Here is a 12,216-nt window from a genome sequence, read left to right on the forward strand (position 1 = left end):
TTGCCCCAGCCCTGGGTCACTGGTAACTTGCTCCCAGGGTGGGTCATTCAGCAGGAATTTTGGATGTGCACAGAACACAGACAGGATTGGTTCCCATATGGTTACAGAGCTGCAGTAAAGTGGAACAATTTTCAGCTTGTGCGATTGGAGGATATCTGGATGCATATTATAAGACTTTCCTACGTAAATGAGGAAAAGTCGAGGTGCCTTAGTATTCTTTTTTTCCACTCTTTCTTTCTATGGGGAATTTGCCAATGCAATATCACTGTCTTCCTTTTAAACAAATAAAACTAAAAACAAAACAAAAAAAAAGGCAGAGGCTATTGGAAATAGCAATTCCAGTCCTAATAATCACTGGGAAGCATTCCTTGCTCAATTTTGTCTACTTTTTCTACAACAAGTTACAGTAGATCAGTATATTTGATTTGGGAGAAATGAAGTAACAATTGCCCAAATTGAGCTTCAGCACGTCTGAATTTTGAGGGTGTTCAAATCTGGAAGGCAGGTGCTAGATTCCTTCTGAATATTGGATCAATCTGGAAAGGAAAAGTCAATTTCTGCTTCCATGGCTCAGAATGGAAATCCTCCTGCGAGCCTGGTACTGTACCTAAAGCTGCCCAGGTCCAGAGCCTCCCCTCCCTTACTTTTCATTTTAAATTCTAGTGGAATCCACGTACCTCCCTTTCTAGGCTTCAGATAGAGAGGGGTACTGCCCATTTAGTCCACCCAATTCTTTCTTTAGGGGCTGCAAGGTGAAGTCACACCAGTATCCCTAATCCAGTCTGGGGATGTCTGGGCCAAAGCCTTCTACTCCTTGGACATACTTGTTCTCCTGTTCCCAGTGCCACCCCGTTCTAGCAGCGAGCTCTCCATTCACAGCAAGCTTCAGCATGAGGTCTCAGCTATCTCCCTCCCTCCCTTTCCTGTTGATCACTGTCAAGGGAATTTTGGGAAATGTAGTTCTTTCCCTGCTCCAGGGCTGGCTCTATAGGCAGGGAGCTCACCAAGGAACTACAGCTCCCAGGGCCCCCTGTTGGTTCTCAGCTCCCATGCTGGATCCCTGCCGCCCCTGCAAATGTGCTGCCACAAGCACCTGCTTGCTTTGCTGGTGCCTAGAGCCAGCCCTGTTCATAAGCACTTAAGTCCTCATAGTTCATATCAGCTAATATTTAATGGAAACAAAACTGTCAGGAAAGAAAATGTCTGTTAATAAACCATTTAGAACAATTCTCAGTGCCATTGGCATAAAAATATTGCTACAGCCTTTCCACATGCACTTCAAAGCCCCTCCTTTTCTCATCAAAGTGGTAACTGTCCATTTTTCCATTGGTGGCCATTTTTACTTTCATTTTTAACCACGGACCTCTTCTGTATGCTGCTGCACTGATAACTTTATTCTTTCTAAAAGGATCCCATCGTAAAGCTATTACATTCTCACCAATAGCATTTTTCCCCATGTGTCCATAAAGCCAATAAGCCAGCCATTCCTTTTTAATCAACCTCCATGCCTTTCATTGAATCAAAATAAGTCAGAGCAATAGTGATTAGGTCTTGATGGATAAACTGCAGCTAAAAATTCAGTCTTTGATTCAGTCTGTTTGACCCAAGAGGAATTTGTGGGGGGAGGAGTTGGTCTAATTTTTGAGTGTTTTTATCCTTTTTTGTTTGTTTGTTTTTTAAATAAATGTAGCTGAAGTTCAAAACAAAATGTTGTTTTGAAACAAAAAGTCAAAGCATTTTTGTTTTAAAGATGTCAAAACAAAATATTTTGAATTTTTTAAAATTTGTTTTCATTTGTTGGCCTAAACTATTTATTGAATTTGATCTGAATTCATGAATAATTTCAGTAGACCTAAAATGACATTTGTCATTGAATAAAATATTCAAATGACATTTTTTTTGCATCTCTGTAGTAACCACGCACAGTACCACAGTTCCTCAAGCCGCAGGCACCACACCGTCCCTATATACTGCATTCATTCATGAAGCCTGCTGCAAGTCCATTTATCAAATGGTATGGCAGGATTACTATTTCGGTGTTTGCTGCAGGCTTTACAATATAACAGTCCACAAATTAGTACAAAATACAACTCCTCACCTTGAACACTGAAATATAACAGGGACAATATTTACGAAAATAATCTGACTGTAAACAGTTCTTTTAATTGTACTTTAAATTGTGGTTACTTTAAAATGCTGCTATATCCTGAAAAGTGATTCTGTAAAACTGGCAGTGGTTCCCTGCTTGTGTCTTGATTACTCCATATTAATTCTGCTCATTTTACTAGCGAAAATGTTACTTGTAGAACCACAAGTCCTTCATACTCAACCTGGGAAAGTCTAGCTAAGTTCCTTTCTCCCAGTGCATCATCACTGGTACAAAGTTTTACAAGAGAGCTTGTAGCCTCAGTTTCACTTGTATGCTGTACTGAAGATTAATGTGCTTATTTAGGAGCAGTTGAGAGTTTAAATTGAAGACCATGGGATTACACAAGTGCAAATATGGTCATAATTTAGCTGCAGAACCATTATCTCTGGTGGTGATGCCTGTGTTGTAAAGCACTTAACTTCAAGTAGAGTTTGCAGGGCTGTCAGGTTGAAAATGCATCTTCCAACTTGTAAACTGAACATATAGGAAATCAGCATGGCACAATAAATGCCGAAACTGTACGATGCTGCTTTTACAGATTTACTTTTCAGGGTAGAATTACACTGGTCTACGATTTTTGAGAAGTCGTCTGCTTCAGAGATAAAATGTGGTATTTATTATGTATTTTGATGTGCTGAATTCAAATATGACAATTAAAACAACTGATTGGCTACTGTTTCTAAGATATTTAAGTTTTTACATTTTATGTCTATGTATATTGTGTAGATAGTAGAGTTTTAATCATAAATTGTAAACCTAGGTCTTTTCATGTGTTTATGGTTGCTTTACATGATAATATTTCACCTGTCCTGTTTATGTAACACTTTAAAAATCAGCAAAAGGGTTATATAAATAAAATTTATTATGAAACAAAAGGCAAAAAACTATTATGTACATAGTTTAGTCCTATTCAGTGTCTACTCGGCGCTTCTTGGCTTGTCTCTTGTATTCATTAAATGGAGCATCTCTTGTCACTGTCCAGCAATAGTCTGCAAGCATTGATGGGCTCCATTTGCCCTGATAGCGTTTCTCCATTGTTGCAATGTCCTGGTGAAATCGCTCGCCGTGCTCGTCGCTCACTGCTCCGCAGTTCGGTGGAAAAAAATCTAGATGAGAGTGCAAAAAATGTATCTTTAGTGACATGTTGCAACCAAGGCTTTTGTATGCCTTGAGGAGGTTTTCCACCAACAACCTGTAGTTGTCTGCCTTGTTGTTTCCGAGAAAATTTATTGCCACTAACTGGAAGGCTTTCCATGCCGTCTTTTCCTTGCCACGCAGTGCATGGTCAAATGCATCATCTCGAAGAAGTTCACGAATCTGAGGACCAACAAAGACACCTTCCTTTATCTTAGCTTCACTTAACCTTGGAAATTTTCCACGGAGGTACTTGAAAGCTGCTTGTGTTTTGTCAATGGCCTTGACAAAGTTCTTCATCAGACCCAGCTTGATGTGTAAGGGTGGTAACAAAATCTTCCTTGATTCAACAAGTGGTGGATGCTGAACACTTTTCCTCCCAGGCTCCAATGACTGTTGGAGTGGCCAATCTCTCTTTATGTAGTGGGAATCTCTTGCACGACTATCCCATTCGCAGAGAAAACAGCAGTACTTTGTGTATCCAGTCTGCAGACCAAGCAAGAGAGCAACAACCTTCAAATCGCCACAAAGCTGCCACTGATGTTGGTCATAGTTTATGCACCTCAAAAGTTGTTTCATGTTGTCATAGGTTTCCTTCATATGGACTGCATGACCAACTGGAATTGATGGCAAAACATTGCCATTATGCAGCAAAACAGCTTTAAGACTCGTCTTCGATGAACCAATGAACAGTCTCCACTCATCTGGATCGTGAACGATGTTGAGGGCTGCCATCACACCATCGATGTTGTTGCAGGCTACAAGATCACCTTCCATGAAGAAGAATGGGACAAGATCCTTTTGACGGTCACGGAACATGGAAACCCTAACATCACCTGCCAGGAGATTCCACTGCTGTAGTCTGGAGCCCAACAGCTAGACTAGAGCCAATCAACAATTTTAAGCATCATTTTCATTCTCAGTGACCCAGAATTAGTAAAGTTTGACTACATTTATTTCAGAAGCATTTTGGCTGTAGAGCAGAGTTACAGTTTAAAGCAGTACTGTTAACACTGGTAGAGCCAAAATTTGAGCTCTCCTTCCTTCCTTCCATCTGTACTCCCAAAATCTGTGAAATTTGTCTATTAAGCCTGGTCTACACTAAAAAGTTAGGTTGAAGGAAGTCATCTTAAGTCAACCTGTTAATGTATGTGTCTACATTACTGGGTCCTTTACATCCACCTAAGTCGCCTCTAACTTTGACTTCTGTAATCCACCTCTGTGAGAGGCGAAATGCTTAATTCGATTTTCATGGGTCAACTGTGATGTAGTGCAGACGCAGTATTGTGTAATTTGACTTAATTGGCCTCCAGGTGGTGTCCCACAATGCTCATATGTGACCATTCTGGAGATCATTCTCAACTCTGCTGCACTGCAGCCAGGTACACAGAAAACAGCCCGTCCCCGGCTAAAGCCCCAGGAATTCTTGGTTTCCCATTTCCTGCATGATCAGCATTGGTAACATGCCAGCTTGAGCACAGCTGATCATGGAGACTACATGCCTCAAACGCACTCCAGCCTGGTCTGCACAGGAGATGGTGGATCTCATCACTGCATGGGGAGAAGAGTCTGTGCAGGCAGAGCTCCAATCCAGCAAAGAAAATGCTGACATCTATGCAAAGATCGTTTGTAGAATGGGGGAGAAGGGCTACACAAAGGACACACAGCAGTGCTATGTGAAAATAAATGAATTTCACCAAGCGTACCAGAAGGCAAGGGAGGCGAATGGTCATTCAGGTGCTGAACCCCACACATGCTGGTTCTACAACAAGCTGCATGTGATTCTGGGACGTGACCCTACCACCACCCCCACAAGCAATGCAGACACCTCACAGGTGTGTAAGTCTAGGGACAACAAGGAGGATGATATGGTGGATGATGATGAGGCGAACAGAAGACAGGCAAGCAGTGGATCCATTCTCCCCGAGAGCCAGGAAATATTTTTAACCCTGGAATCTTGTGGGTCACAGGACATCATGGTGACCAACTGTGATGCCAGGGAAGGCACTTCTGGTGAGTCAACAGTTACAGCGCCCAGTTAAACTTTAACCGGCACACACATTCGGGTTTATTACATGTTTACTGTTAAGAAAAAGCGAAATGTTGTGGTTCTCTGCTTACAAGAGGCCACTCCAGCTACGCAGATGGTGGCCCCCAGAAAAGACTGTTTATGTGGACTGGGTTAGCGTGGGAATCCTCCATGGATATCTCTAGGAAACTTTCATACAATCCTTTGCAGAAGGTTTCTGGGCAGAGCAGTCTTATTTCTTCCACCGTGGCAGGACACTTTCCCATGCAACTCCTGAATTAATTCTGCTGTCATCATTGTGGTACACACATAGCAGCATAAGGACTGGGTCAATACTCAGATGCTTGCAGCATCCTCCTTTCCACCTCTGTTATCCTCAGGAGACTGATATCACATAGGAAATGGGGGAAGTTCTCATTAAAAGTGCTCTTACAAGAAAAAAGGGTATGTAGACTCCCTGCCCCCACATACAGACACACATTCCAGATCGCCAAACCATGTGGCCGCTAATGTGCCTTTACTGTGCTTGGCATGGGTCGGTAAGTGCTTTAAAGTGGCTGATAGGGGACTGGGGACCCACATAAGAGATTCCGCTATTTGGGAATGAAAACGTCTCCATCACCCCCGCCCCCCATTTCATAAACAGCTTCCTGTGGTGCTATGGGGAGGGGCGATTGTTCAACTAGCTACCTCTGCTCCTGACATGAGCCTGTCATAAACTTCGTTAAAAGTGTGGTCACCCATGACCCGGGAGGGCCTACTCACCATGGCTGGAGCAGCAAAAGAGCACCATGAACGTTTACAGACCCTGATTATGTTATGGCTTGCACCTAGTGTAATAAAGTTGGATTTTTTTATGAAAATGGCCTTGTTATGGAAACATTTTATTCATGCACAATGGCTCCTTTATTTTTCCCCATGACTGACCGCTGGAAATGTGTCCTTCAGCGTGTCATCAACACCTGAAAGCAGACTTCTGGTGATTAGGAGGAGGAGAAAGAGAACACGGGAGAACGTGTTCACCGAGATAATGGATGCCTCCAGGACAGCTGACACAGAGCTGAGAGCGTGGAGGATTTATGGTTCAAGAAGTTAGACGTGGACATGGAGAGGAAGAAAGCATCCAATGAGCAAGAGCATGTGGTGCAGGATGAGATACTTCCGATTATGAGGGACCAAGCAGACATGTTGAGGCATTTGGTTGAACTGCAGGAACAGAAGCAGGAGAGTAAAGTCCCTCTTGGGGGACCGTGGACAGCCAGCCAGCATTCCCTGGCACAGAATCACCCTCTCACAAGCATTTCCTGAAGTGTGGGCGAAATGTCTATTACCCCTTTCACTTAACTCGGGGATGGTACAAAGAACAGAAGTCGCCCATTCACAGACCTTTGATGGTCTGGAATAAGGTATTATGTTACACAGCTAACAATGTTTCTCCTGTTCCAACTTTACAATCCCTTTTCCCCAAGGTTACCTTTTTTTTTTTCTATTCTCCCTCTTTACTTATGTTTGTTAAATAAAGTAAATGGATTTGAGAAATAAATGTTCTTTATTGAGTAGAAGCAGTGGGCTTGGGTGCGGGGTTGGCTTTACAAGGACGGTGATACAAGGCAGGTGAAGGTTTGGGAAAGCACAGTGCAGACAAGCAGCTCACGTTACTATGACTCATTATTGAAACAGCTTTTCAAAGCCTCGCAGATACGCAGCGCCCCTTGCTGTGCTCTTCTTATTGCCCTGGTGTCTGGCTGCTCAAAAATGGCTGCCAAGCAATCTGTCTCAACTGCCCACCCCTGCGGAAAAATTTCCCCCTTTTATTCACAGATATTATGGAGCACGCAACGGGTAGCTATAACCATGGGGATGTTCTGTTCACTAAGGTCCAACCTTGTTAGTGAACTTCTCCAGCGCCCTTGTAAATGACCAAAGGCACATTCAACCACCTTTCTGCACTTGCTGAGCCTATAGTTGAACCGTTCCTTACTGCTGTCCAGACAGCCGGTGTATGGCTTCATGAGCCAGGGGAGCAAGGGGTAGGCTGGATCCTCCAGGATAACTATAGGCTTCTCAACGTCATCATTGTTCATTCTGTGGTCTGAAAAGAAAGTCCTGGATTGCAGCTTTTTGAACAGACCCGAGTTCCTAAAGATGCCCGCATCATGAACCTTTCCCAACCATCCTACGCTGATGTTGGTGAAACATCCCCTCTGATCCACCAGCGTTTGCAACACCATTGAAAAGTATCCCTTTTGGTTTATGTACTCTTTGGCAAGGTGGTCTGGTGCCAAGATGGGGATATGCGTGCCATCTACTGCCCCACCGCAGTTAGGAAACCACATCGTAGCAAAACCATCCACTATGTCCTGCACATTTCCCAGACTCACTACCCTTCGTAGCAAAAGTCAATTAATGGCCCTGCACACTTGGAGCACAGCAGCTCCCACGGTTGATTGACCTACTCCAAACTGATTCCTCACTGACCGGTAACTGTGTGGCATTGCAAGCTTCCAAATAACGATCGCCACTCGCTTTCCCACTGTTAGAGCAGCTCTTGTTTTTGTGTTGCTGAACTGCAGGGCAGGGGAAAGCTCTGCACAAAGTTCCTGGAAGGTGGCCTTCTGCATTCAAAAGTTCTGCAGCCACGGCTCATCATCCCGTACCTGCAAAATGATGCAGTCCCACCAGTCAGTGCTTGTTTCACGGGACCAACAACGGTGCTCAACAGAGTGCAGCTGCTCTCTGACTGCCAGCAGCAACTGTGAATTGTTTTTTAGAGTGGATTGCTGCAGGCTGCTTGCAGGACATCACTATGGGCAGGGGGACTAAGGTTACATGCCCTCCCTGCCCAAGGCAGAAGCTCTGGGGCAGCTTTCCTTTCCCTTTCTCTCTTTCCCCCCCCCTCCCCCCCAGGGACTGCAGGGCTTAGGCTTCAGCCCCCTCTTCTGGGGTTGTGTAGTAACTTTTGTTGTCAGAAGGGGGTCGCGGTGCAATGAAGTTTGAGAACTGCTGGACTAGAGGAATCAAACAAAAAAAAATGGCACAGCAGTGACTCCTACAGAGTGAAGCCTGCAGGAGTTGTGAGTTCTGCTAATGCCAGCAATTTTTAAACAGGTCAGCAATGAACAACAATGTACAGCTGTGAGTGGTGGAAATGAGTTAACAGGACTCCTACTGTTTGTTACTGCTCACATTACTGAAATGGGGTTTCTGAACTGTTTCCCCTTAATAGGTCATGATAAGCAATGCCTTTTGCTTTTGGGGGAAGCTCTCTTTCCTGGAGCTGCATTTAGAGTAACTCATCAGAGGCACGATACTAACTGCTCTCCTTCTTTCCGATCTTCATTTATGGCAGTGTCCGGAGGTCGCAGCCGCTTACATCTCATTGACCTGGGTAGCTGTGTGAAAGTGCTCAGCAAAAATCGAGAGGGAGGCTCCGGACTCTGTCTTTCGCTGTCAGCACTCGGCAATGTCATCCTTGCCCTTGTCAACGGCAGCAAACACATCCCATACAAGTAAGTGGGATATTCTATGTTAGGCATAGTGGGTGGTGGCGAGTGCCTTTCTGTGGTGTTAGCTGTTTGTTTTTGTGGTGGAGTTAAATAGCAGCGCTCAGGAAGGATGGAGAAATGAATGATAGAAAACTATGGGCCAGATTCAGCACTCTTTGAAGTAAATGGAAAAATGTGTATAGGGCTCCATGGCTGTATGATTTCTGCCAGCTAGACGGAGCAGAAAGATTTCAGTTCCGAACGTTGTGCCTCCAATGCTCAGGGCAGAGTTTCTCCATCTCCTTTGCACATGGTGCTTGCACAAGTTTGGGTTCCCTACATATAAGACAATGCTGACCTGGTCAACATTATATTTTTCCTGAAGCAGATCCCGCTGAGTGAATCCTCCCTCCCCCTAAAGAAGGGTGGTGGTGGTGGTTTCAAAGATAACAGCCAGTAGGGACAGAGCCATGTTGACATGGAGACCCCGGGGACTGAAAATTGGTGCAGTGGTCCTGGCCTCCAGAGGTGCTCAAAGATTTGCGGCCATCTCAAGGCATCTGAGGCGTTAGAATGCCAAACTCCCCGTTTGTTCCACAGAAATAAACTTTGCTCCTCTTATGGAACAATTTGGAGGATACTGCAAGCTGGAACTCATATGATTTTCTATTTCTAAAATGGATTTTAGCCTCTCTTAGTAGGTAAAACTTGCATCGCACTGAAAATGCAACATTGTTACAAGGTTTAGTTACTGCATTTCAAAAGTTTCCTGACTTTTTTCTAGTCTTACGTGAATCTGAGTGTCACTTTGTCAGCTTGCAAAAAAGATGCATTCCATTTGTCATGCCAGACAACTCACCTGTGCTGCTGCAGCTAGCTTCTGGGAAATCAGAGGAAATGTGTACGTAGAGGATAAGTTTTGTCTTCATTTTTCTTCATCATTGTCTCCAGCCATTTGTCATGTCTGCGAGTCTGAGAGCAAGTTTGGATTCATTAGTGTGCAGTCACACAGGCTCCTTATCCATATCCTAAATGATTTGGACTTTGTGAATCATATGGCTTTCTTAGTAGAGTGCATAAAGCATAGGTAGCAGCATCTAGAGCTCCCAGGTCTTAGTGTCATAAGCAAAGACTAATCGTCTAGTCAACATCCTATACTGTGGAGTTTGGATGAATGTTGCCATTCAGAAGGAAACATTGAAGAGGGTCAGGGGGAGGATGTATCAGGGAAAGTTGTGTGAGCTATTCATAACAAATAATTCATTCCATGAATTTCACGTTTCATACGGTCCAGAGTCCACAAACAGATAATCCTTTTTGCAAATTTATTCATGATTTTAAGTTATTCTCAAGTTTTATTTATTTTTGTCTTGGTATTGGAAATTCAAAATTCAAGCTTAACTGTGACTGGTCACATAGGTCAAATGGCTTTGTTTTTCTTCCTAGCTTGGATGATCATAACTCTAGTAATCAGGTTCCTGGTTGTGAATTTGTTTTGAAAAGCTAATATAACATTTGTTTCCCATGATTATTTGGCTGTGTGAACTTAAAATCTGTTTTTCACAAATAGCCGTGTTACCAGAACTCACACTCAAAAGGGCCAAATGAACATTCCTAAAAATATCATTGAATATTCATGGAACATCTTGTGGAGCATTTGCCTAGCTCTGATGTGAAAATGGCCTGTATGTCATACTTGAAAATGCAGCATAAAATATGTTTGACAAGAAAGGTGATCTGTTTTTCAATGTTTGTGGGTTGAAGGGAAGAACTGGTAGGGGGTGTTCGTTAGTCATGCTCCCTAGGCTAGGACTATAGATACATATAATAGTTACCAAGTACAACAGCTGTCTTTCTTTGCAATTCGTGCATAAGAGAAAGGCAACAGCAAAAGTGCCTTCTACTTGCTGCTCTGGCAGGCTCTCATTGCAGTGATTCCCAGCTCTTATACTGTACTTGTTTAGGGTTTACATAGACTCAGAGATGCCAGCACACTTGCTCATGTTTGTGTTTATCTGGTGAAAAGCAGCTAAAGCTCCTCCTTGTTCTGCATTTCCTCCAGAATCTGTTGATAAAAGAAAAGCATAAATGGTTTGCCAGCTGTCAGTGAGACACAGCCCTCTTAAAATACTTTCCAAGAAGCCTTTTAAATTTCATATTAGAATACACGCTAACATAGTTTGGGCCAGATTGCCTGTAGCTCTGGCAGGGGAAGTGGGAGAGTGGAAGGAGCTTCTCCCCCCTTGCACACCTCATTGGACAGCTAGGGAAATTGGAGTCCCTGTGCTTGGGAGAATGATTCCATGCCCTAGCAAGAGCGCAATTGCCCCAGAGTGGAAAGGTGAGGCGAGGAGGTGTGTCCACGGTGCATCATAGGGAGTGGATTGCACTGTTCTAAAGGGGGTTATAACCTGTACATTCACTCCCCTCCCTCTCTCCTTCAGATGTGTGTCTTAACAACACCCCTTTCTAAGGGCTGGTCTACACTACGGGAGGGGATCGAGCTAAGATATGCAACTTCAGCTACGTGAATAACGTAGCTGAAGTCGAAGTATCTTAGATCGAATTACCTACCATCCTCACAGCGCGGGATCGACGTCCGCGGCTCCCCCTGTCGACTCCATTACCACTGCTCGCTCCGGTGGAGTTCCGGAGTCGACAGGAGCGTGTTCGGGGATCAATATATCGCGTCTAGATGAAGCGCGATATATCGATCCCCGAGAAATCGATTGCTACCCACCGATACGGCGGGTAGTGAAGATGTAGCCTTAGAGTCGTCTTTCACTCTGCATGCTCCAGCCTAGCCTGTTTAACTTAGAGGTTTTATCTTTCTTTGGAATGACACATTATTTCATTGTTTAGGGTAAGCTGTGAGTCTAAATATGTGTGAACTAACGACTTGCAAATGGTACTGTAATATTAACACGCATTTTCTTATGTGACAGTATGGTGTTGTATGTGGACTCAGCAAATGTCCATAAAACAGCACACAGACAAAGCATCCTATTAGTATTTGTGTTATTAAACAGCAATTGGTATTTATATGGCAACCTATCAATATACTCCATATGGTTTCTTGGGAACCCCAATATACTGTAAAATCTCATAACAGGCTTATGACACATCTTACCACACAACTTAGATCGGATAATGACAAATGATGTTCATTTCTCTCAGTGAAGTGAGTCCATTCTCCACACTGTAAAGTGCTGAGAGCCCTCAACTTCCATTCAGTGCTGCATCAAGCCCCATGTCTGCAAGATGAAGTGTGAAAAACAATGGTCCAAATGTATATTTGGGGTAAGCAAGCTCAGCTACATTGGCTTCTGTCATAGTATATTTCCTCAATCTGAACTTTAGAGTTCAAATATGAGATACTAGCATAAATTCCTCTAAGCTTATTTACCAGCTTAGATCTG

The 12,216-nt window shown here is 43.6% G+C and overlaps 1 protein-coding gene across 1 annotated transcript in view; it reads left to right on the top strand.

The window, feature by feature from the left end:
• The window catches only part of KIF26B (kinesin family member 26B), a 429,471-nt gene that overhangs the window by 349,445 nt on the left and 67,810 nt on the right, over positions 1-12,216 (top strand). The window contains exon 10 of the mRNA XM_032801064.2: positions 8,662-8,821. Coding sequence (XP_032656955.1) covers positions 8,662-8,821 — 160 coding nt within the window. The remainder of the gene's footprint in view (positions 1-8,661; positions 8,822-12,216) is intronic.

Source organism: Chelonoidis abingdonii, chromosome 3 (assembly GCF_003597395.2).
Source record: "Chelonoidis abingdonii isolate Lonesome George chromosome 3, CheloAbing_2.0, whole genome shotgun sequence".
NCBI classification, from domain to species: Eukaryota; Metazoa; Chordata; order Testudines; family Testudinidae; genus Chelonoidis; species Chelonoidis abingdonii.